Source organism: Chlorocebus sabaeus, chromosome 12 (assembly GCF_047675955.1).
Source record: "Chlorocebus sabaeus isolate Y175 chromosome 12, mChlSab1.0.hap1, whole genome shotgun sequence".
Taxonomy (NCBI): Eukaryota; Metazoa; Chordata; class Mammalia; order Primates; family Cercopithecidae; genus Chlorocebus; species Chlorocebus sabaeus.
Window position 1 is genome coordinate 114,470,917 of NC_132915.1, and position 8,909 is coordinate 114,479,825.

The following is an 8,909-nucleotide window of genomic DNA, read 5'->3' on the forward strand; positions in this document are numbered from 1 at the left end:
AAATCTCAGGACCCAGATCCTGGGGGCTGACTCCCGAGCCCCTGGCAGTCCCCCGTTCCCACACTCTGCTTTCAGCATGCTGGTGGAAACCTTCCTTGCATTTAAAGTCCTGATTCTGACTGTATGTATAGGTGGGAGGAGATAGTGAGGTGTCTAGGGTTTATCTAAGCCAGGCTTTCAGCAGGAAATTTGAGCTTCTGTTATTTCTGTGATGATAGTTTCTACCTAAATCAATTACAACTCCAAGTTAGAGAACACCCACTCAGACTGGATCTGACGAGGGTATTTATTGAGCTATTTAGTGAGCGGGTTGAGCACACCCCTGGCCTTGGACTTGGTGTTTTTTCAGGATTAGCAGTGCATGAGGAGCCAGCTCCGGTTCTCCTGACCACCCCTCCTCTCAGCACCAGCCTGCCATTGCGGCTGCTCTGTGCCCAGTGCCAGCAGGGGCTGCAGTGCCTGGTCCGTGCAGCAGTGTGTGTGGTCCATTTAGACCATCAGGCTCCAGTCTGAGCTCAGAGTTATCAGTGCCACTCAACCTGCATGACTAAGAATGTAGTCAGTGCTTCACTGAACGTGAGAATGAGCACTCACCCAAACAGATTCCATGCCAGTTGGGAGACACGTGATGAGAAATACCAGTGCGGGAGCATCTCCAGGTGGGGCTGTTGGGGCAGGTGTATGGACAGCATGTGTGGGGTGGCCTCTGCAAGAAGGCTGCACCCGAGCAGAGAGCCGAGGGATGGAAAGGCTCGTCGTGGCTTTTGGTGGGGGGTCAGAGAAGTAAGGAGGAGCCACCAGCAAGGAACTCCTGAGGGAGGAAGCCCCTGGAGGACGAAGCCCAAAGAGTCCTGGGCGAGGCCCCCTACCCCCCGTCCCAGCCCGTCCCCTCCATGACAGCTTTGCCCTCACCTGTCCCAGCCTGTCCTCTCCGTGACAGTTTCTCTCGCTGTCAGCTGGCATAGGCAGGACTTCTTCAGCTACTGTCCTAACGCAGGCTGTACACATGTGGCCCCACTCCTTCCCAGGTTAGTCCTGTGCGGCAAGGACAACCCCTGCTCACACTTCACAGATCAGCTCCTTGTCCAGAGGAGGGGGTGACGGGCCCAGGCCCCCCCTCAGATTTGAGCACTGTGGGGCTGTAAGCTGGTGCTCTGCATCCTCTCTGCCACTCTGAATTCCTTCCTGCTCTTTGTTTTGGATCCATGTCCTTTGATGAGGCTTTGCTTGGGTCCAGCGTGCACAGGCCATGTTGGTACTCTTGTGTTCAAGGGAGGGCTCAGTTCAGCCCAGAGCAGGGTGGCCAAGCCCCCTGACCTCTGCTGCGTGTGGTGGAGACATCTGGCAGGTTGAAGCACCAGGCTATTGGTGAGGCATCTGCAGCCTCTGACCCTACAGAAATCTCTTTGTCTTCTCTGCCATAGACAAAACCAAGAGAGTGGCATCAAGGAGTCTGTCTCCTGGGGCACTCAAAGGACCCAGGATGGGCCCCACGAGGCCAGGCCGCCCCTGGAGCGTGGCCACTCCACAGAGATCCCTGTGGGGCAGTCAGGAGCACTGGTGAGCACTCTGGGGGGCTAGTGAGACTGGGATGGGGGATGTGTAAAAATGGATAGGGAATTTTGAGACTGGGGTGGGGGACGTGTGAGACCAGGGTGGAGGATGTGTGAGACTGGGGTGGGGGATATGTGAACAGAGAATGGGGGGTGTGTGAGACTAGGATGGGGGACGTTTGAACAGCAGTGGGGGTTAGGTGAGACTGAGATGGATTTGGGTGAGACAGCAGTGCCTCATGGGGTGAGTCTGGGTGGGGTCAGATGAGTCCGTGGTGCCTTGTGTGGTGGGACTGGGCGAGTGCTCTATCTACAGGCTGTGGACGTTCAGATGCAGAGCATGACCCGGAGGGGCCCTGATGGGGAGCCCCAGCCTGGGCTGGAGAGCCAGGGTCGAGCAGCCTCCATGCCCCGCCTTGCGGCTGAGACTCAGGTAGGTGGTCTGGGAGGGTCCAGGCCCTGGGCCAGGCAAATGAGGGGTGGGGAAGTGGGAGTGTGGCTCTGGGCTTCCTGCAGGTGAGGAGACCTGGGGTGGAAAGGGCTGGGGTCCATGTGTGGAGCTCTTTGCTGAGGCGGGAGCAGGCACCTCGGGCAGCCCTGACTGGGCGCCAACAGAGGTGCAGCCTGGACGCCTTCAGCACCCGAGGCTTCTCAAGAGGGTGGGTCAGGTCCATTAGATGCTGCTGGGACAGCTGTGCATATTCTCAGCCTTCCATCAGGGGCCATGGGGCATAGGGGCCCCCACTCTGGACCTGCCATGTTCTGCTCCTCCTCTCCGGGTTTCTATTCCCCAGACAACCCCCACCCTCATCTGGAAAATCTCACCAACACCTCAGTCCCCTCTCCCACATGTGGCTCTGCGGAGGACCCTCCCTGCTCATGGGCAGGCAGTCCCTGGACCACTTCCACTACCCAGCTCCTCGCTGGGCTTGCCTCTTTCTGGGACATGCACGTTGGATTAAGGAAGAGGAAGCTCTGGCGGGGGGGTGGTTGCAGCCCCATGTGTTTCCTGGCGGAGGCTCCTTCCATGAGGACACTAGGAGGGTTGCCCCTCCGAGGCCAATCTGGGGACACTGTGCCCAGACCTCCGAGGCCTCGGAGTTGCTGCAGGGCTTCACCTGCAACCTGAGCCTGCTTCAGTTGGCCAAAAGTGACCAGAGCCCCGTGCCACCCCTGTCCCTCGGCCTACCTGGGCTGTGGAGTTGTGGATCTGAACCTTGTCTGTGGCTCCTTTCCCATCCTACTGCTGTGGCCAGCAAACCTTTTTCCTCTCCTCACTGCCTCTCCTCCCTCGTGCGGTTTTCTCCTCTTCCCACCTGTCCTTCCTCTCTTGTCTCTTTTCCCATCCGACGGTGCCCTCCTGGGTGCTACCTGGTGGGTGGGTGCAGGCTGAGCCTCCCTGCAGCCTATGCTGGGGCCTCCTCCTTCACACATGTGATGCATTGGCGGCTGTGGGTGAGTTTACCTGGAAGGGGTGGGCCCTCCCCTCCCCTCCCCTCCCCTCCCCTCCCCTCCCCTCCCCTCCCAGGTCTCTTCCACAAGTCCTGATTCCGGCCGTGGAAGCAGCTTGGGGGCCAGTCCACCCCAGACACACCAGGCAGAGTGATCCCACTGCAACCAGCTGAGGCGTCTCTGGGCCCCACTCAGGGTTCTTCCAACCAAGCCAGCCGCCTGTCTTTTCCTGGCAGGGCACACGGGATGGGGTGGGGATTCAGGCACTGTCTGCCCCCAGCCTGCCCACCTGACTTCCCATCTCAGGCCTGGGTCCTTCTGACTGTGAGACCAGGATGGGGGACGTGTGGGCCTGCTCCACGACCCCTTCCCATGCCTGCATCCCCGCTGACCCTGGTGCCTCCCCTAGGCCCAGTGTCAGTCCTTTGCCCACCCCTGTCCTTTGCTCACAGCCCGTCACAGATGCCAGCCCCATGAAGCGCTCCATCTCCACGCTGGCCCAGAGGCCCCGCGGGACTCATCTCTGCAGCACCACCCCGGACCGCCCACCCCCTAGCCAGGCACCACACCACCACCACCACCGCTGCCACCGCCGCAGGGACAGGAAGCAGAGGTCCCTGGAGAAGGGGCCCAGCCTGTCTGCTGATACGGATGGTGGTGCGTGTGGAGGGGCCCAGGGAGCCCCTCAGGGAGCTGTGGCCCGAGTCAGGGAGTCCAAGCAGCCCATGGGGTAACCTCTTCCTTTGTGGGCCTCATGACCCCATAACCAGCCAGAGCAGGGTGGGGCTGAGGCCCAGGCCCTAACCCTCACCCTAGTCCTCCCCTGGCACCGCCTGAATTCTATCTTGTTGGCTCTGGGGGTCAGGGGTCCCTGCCTTGGGCCTGGCCACACTAACTTCTTCTTTTCCGTGGTCAGCACCAAGCAGTGCTGCGGGGCCGGGGCTGCCCCCAGGAGAGGGGCCTACAGGCTGCCGGCGGGAACGAGAGCGCCGGCAGGAGCGGGGCCGGTCCCAGGAGCGGAGGCAGCCCTCCTCCTCCTCCTCGGAGAAGCAGCGCTTCTACTCCTGCGACCGCTTTGGGGGCCGTGAGCCCCCGAAGCCCAAGCCCTCCCTTAGCAGCCACCCCACGTCGCCAACAGCTGGCCAGGAGCCAGGTCCCCACCCACAGGTAAGAGGAATAGGTGAGAAGGTCAGGGCCCAGCTGCCTCTCCCTTGGCCCAGCACAACTGTCCCACAGGCCCCTCCCTCTCCCCAGGGCCTCCCCACTGCCCTTTGTTGTTCCCAGCAACCCCAAGGGCCAGGCACCCCCTCTGTGCCCTGTCCTGGAGCCCGCGTCTGCACCGTACCCCAGCTGTGTTCTCCTCAAGCTCCTGCCTGGGTCACCCTGGGATGGTGGTTCTGTGTCCTCATCCACTTTCAGACCTGGGCCCCCAAATCCTCACCCCTCTCTCAGTCACTTCTTGACTCTCCTTCCCTGACTGTGGTTGTTGGGCTTTTGTTCTGTCCTTTTCCCTGGCCCTAGCCTGTCCCTTCCCATCACCTGCTCTCCCCCACCCCATTCCTGGGCCTGACCCTGACCATCGCCCTCCTGCACACACAGGTGCCTGTTGCCTCCCTGGCCACCGCGGCCCAGTTCATCCGCCATTGCCTCCCTTTCTCCTCTCATCCCCCTAGGCACGTGTGTGTGATGTGCTCTGTCTGTTGGTTCGGCTTTTTTTTTTTTATCTTTGATTTGTTCTGGTCCATTTTTGTGTAGGGCAGTGGTTCCGTGAACGGGAGCCCCTTGCTGTCAACATCTGGTGCTAGCACCCCCGGCCGTGGTGGGCGGAGGCAGCTCCCCCAGACACCCCTGACTCCCCGCCCCAGCATCACCTACAAGACGGCCAACTCCTCACCCATCCACTTCGCCGGGGCTCAGACCAGCCTCCCTGCCTTCTCCCCGGGCCGGCTCAGCCGTGGGCTTTCTGAACACAACGCCCTGCTGCAGAAAGAGCCCCTCAGCCAGCCCCTGGCCCCTGGTTCTCGAATCGGCTCTGACCCTTACCTGGGGCAGCGTCTGGACAGCGAGGCCTCTGTCCACGCCCTGCCTGAGGACACGCTCACTTTCGAGGAGGCTGTGGCCACCAACTCAGGCCGCTCCTCCAGGACTTCCTACGTGTCCTCCCTGACCTCCCAGTCTCACCCTCTCCGCCGCGTGCCCAATGGTTACCACTGCACCCTGGGACTCAGCTCAGGCGGCCGAGCACGGCACAGCTACCACCACCCTGACCAAGACCACTGGTGCTAGCTGCACCGTGACTGCTCAGACGCCTGCATGCAGCAGGCGTGTGTTCCAGTGGATGAGTTTTATCATCCACACGGGGCAGCAGCCCCTGGGGGGAGGCCTCGCCCACCTTGGTGAGGCTTCTGCGGCCCCTCCCTCCCCCTCCTTCCCTCTTTTACTCTAGACGACGAATAAAGCCCTGTTAGAGGATGCGGCTCTCTGTCCCCTTCCTGTCCTGCCTTCCTGGGTCTTGTACCACACACCAGACCCTAAAGCGCAGGCTGCTGTGTGTAGCTGAGAAGGACCCAGGAGTCCAAATCCCGTGTCCTGGGACTCAGCATCCAGGGTGGCTTGGAGCCGTTGTGAGGAGCTCTGCGTCCTGTGGGGAGCACCCTTCACGCGGCCGTGCAGCACAGAGAAGCAGGGCTCACCTGAAAGCGCGCCGAGACCTCGGGACGGAGGGGATGGGAAGGGGAAACAGTTGTGGCTTGTGCAGCCCGCCAGTGTCAGTGAACGCTCACTCAGACACGCTCTGTCCCTCCCTGGACACCGTCAGCCCCACAGGGACTGAGTTGGAAAGTGTTCTTACTGTGGTTTTGATTTTTAATTGCAACACCTCTCAGTCTTGTCACTTCTATATACTTGATGTAGAAAAAATAGAAAACCAGAAAAATGGGGAAGGAAATGTTCACATAACTTTAAAAAATCAAACCTATGGAAGAAAGATGTCTGCTTTTTGCCACGTGTCTTTGTGGCTTATGTGAGGAGACTCCCTGTGCAGCCCTGTCCAGTCCAGGTAGATCCCAGACGGCCCCTGACTCTGCTGCTCTTGACCAAGTGCCTGACCGCCAGGCCCTCACATCCAAGCACCTGGGCACTGTGGTGTGAGGCGAGGCCTCGGGAAACATCGTGGCAGGATGTTGTGAAAAGTACTCACAATGGCAGCCAGGTGGCAAGCCCTTGCCAGTGGAGAGTACTGGACGTCATGGTGGGAAACAAGGCAGCCATTTGCTGTTGTCCTCCCACGAGTGGAAGGGGTTTCCAGGGAAGCCACAGGGTGGCTGACCATGTGCTTGTGTGAGGCATTTTCAGTCTGTTCTGCATCTGATTCTCAGGGCACACTCTGTGGTGTGTGAAATAGGTTTCCTTCCACACACAGCGGAAGAGAGGGAAAGGCTGGCAGGAAGGAGGGAGACATTGGCTGGGGGCTTGGATGTGGGGCCGTCAGGGCAGGAGGGAGGAAACCCCAGCTGGAATGAAACTCAGAGCAAGTGACTGAGGGAGGACACCTGACGCCCAGCACTGTCCTGGCGCCAGACACGGAGCAGGCAGTCAAGTGAGGTCTGACCCCCATGGCCATGCTCAGGAGAGAAAGACCATGCTCAGGACACTGTCCCAGGTGCACAAGCTGCTGGGAGGCCCTTTGTTTTGTGAAGAAAGGGAGCGTTTAGAGCAGTTGGTGGTGGTGTGTCCTCCGTGTTCTGAAATTCCAGATGATCTGTGTTGGATTCTTGGCTTCTACCCCATGATTCTCCTCAAAGAAATTGTGTGTGATGCGTGTGTGTGTGTCTGTGTCACAGGAGGCACAGTGCCTGTGCAGGTGTGTTCAGTGCGTGGATGTCATTAACCCATAGGGCTATGCAACAAAAGACACATTTAATAGAAATAAAACACACAAGACCGCTGCCTGGTCTCGGGGTTCAGCATGATTGTGACCAAACCTTTTTATAGAATTTCCTTACCTGAAGGCACAACACTCTGGAACTTTAACGATAACAGAGTATTTTATTCCAATAGAATAAACCAGGAATCTCGGACTATGCATGTGATCACTGTGCTCATGTTGCAAAGTAGAAGGATGTGTATTTTGACTGATGTTTTGTCTCTTGTTCCCCTGCCCCCAGCCCATGTTATCTTGGGTGTCAAATGTGTCCATTCCATGCAGAACCACAGCCATTTCCCCAGGCAGTGTTGGGTCGAGAATCCACTTTTCTAGACCCACACAGCCTAGCTGGCTTGTCTGGACTCTTCTAGGCATTGGAATTGATGAAAACTACAGGGAGCAGGGAAAGGAGACATTATGTCTTGTTTTCCTGACTTTGGGTTTTGTTTCCCTCTGTGTCTTCTCCAGCTATCATATATGTCCCCTGAATCTCATAGTGAGTTGCCAAATTTGAAATGCATCACCCAGTTGTCTGCATCTGGAACCAGTCAAGCAGTGGCTGTAGTTTGAACAAGTTATGTGTGCATGTAACATATATACATATATACATATATACAAGTATGTGCATGATAATGTATATCTTCGTACTTTTTGATACAATGTATTCATTTAATTTTTAATTATATTTGATATAAATCAAAGGTTTGTTGCAAAACTTTATATTTAAGAAGTGTTAAAAAAAAAAAAAAAGTCCCAACCATGCAACACAACTGGGACCTACTTAAAAAAAATTCTGTGATTGACTAGTTTGCTGCCTGAGTAATATTTATCAGCCAAACTTTGGATTCTGCTATTGTTTCTACAATGACATTTTGTATGAAGCAAAGTCCTTGAATTAAAATAAAAACTTAGCAAAAAATCAAAAACAAAACCCCACCATGCTGCCATTGGTATATGCAAGGGTGTGGACCTGGGGTGCCCTGCCAGGAGGGGTCAGAAGAAAGTGAGAACTGCAGTTTGTTGTTGTGGTTGTTTGTGACAGAGTCTTGCTCTTGTTGCCCAGGCTAGAGTGCAATGACGCAATCTCAGCTCACTGCAACCTCTGCCTCCTGGGTTGAAGCAATTCTCCTGCCTCAGCCTCCCGAGTAGCTGGGATTACAGATGCACACCACCATACCCAATACAAAATAATTTTTGTATTTTTAGTAATGACAGGGTTTCACCATGTTGGCCAGGCTGGTCTTGAACTTTTGACCTCAAGTGATCTGCCTGCCTTGGCCTCCCAAAGTGCTGGGATTACAGATGTGAGCCACCATGCCTGGCCTGCAGTTTGTTTTCAGTGCACGTGTGGGATCAGGTTTTGAGAGAGTGGTGAGGGTCAAGGGAGGCACTTGGCAAGAGGAGGCAGATTCAGCTTCCCTGGGGATCAGGGTTAGGGTTGGTTAAGATTACAGTGGTGGGTTAGGGTTGGGGTTGGAGAGATGGTGGAGGAGGTTCTGGGAGGCTGTGTAAGTCTGGGGCACAGAGCTCCTCTTAAGATGCCCCAATAATCATTCACTCTGCAGTTAAAATGTCAGGATATTGCTAGCTACATGCTGGTAAGGACAAAGGGAACATTCTTAAGAGAAACCTGGCACCATAAGTACAGATTAGGGCAGAGAAGGACATTCAAAAGAGATAGGCAGGCACAGTAGGTACAGACATGACCACTGTAGGACCTTCCTGGAGTGGCAGGAAGGAGCCCAGCCCCAGCAGTGGAATCACACTGATCACTGCACATATGTGTCAACCAACAGTGAGGGTGTCCCACAAGCCTAGGTGGGGCAAGTCAGGGATCTAAGGAAGGAGCAGGAAAACCAGACAAAAGAGGTGGAGACTTGAGGAATGTGAAGAAGTTCAACATAAAACTCCCTGCTCAGGACCCTGGGACTGTTTTCTTGGAGATCAGCCCCACTCCTCCCTGGAGGCGTACTTATTTT

At 56.4% G+C, this 8,909-nt stretch overlaps 1 protein-coding gene across 3 annotated transcripts in view; it reads left to right on the forward strand.

The window, feature by feature from the left end:
* Positions 1-7,861, forward strand: part of CACNA1B (calcium voltage-gated channel subunit alpha1 B) — a 250,421-nt gene extending 242,560 nt beyond the window's left edge. For all 3 annotated transcript variants that reach the window (XM_073022144.1, XM_073022146.1, XM_073022145.1), the window contains exons 42-46: positions 1,425-1,560; positions 1,870-1,986; positions 3,458-3,662; positions 3,922-4,172; positions 4,761-7,861. In XM_073022144.1, coding sequence (XP_072878245.1) covers positions 1,425-1,560; positions 1,870-1,986; positions 3,458-3,662; positions 3,922-4,172; positions 4,761-5,291 — 1,240 coding nt within the window. In that variant the 3' untranslated portion in view covers positions 5,292-7,861. The remainder of the gene's footprint in view (positions 1-1,424; positions 1,561-1,869; positions 1,987-3,457; positions 3,663-3,921; positions 4,173-4,760) is intronic.
* Positions 7,862-8,909: the final 1,048 nt, after the last annotated feature.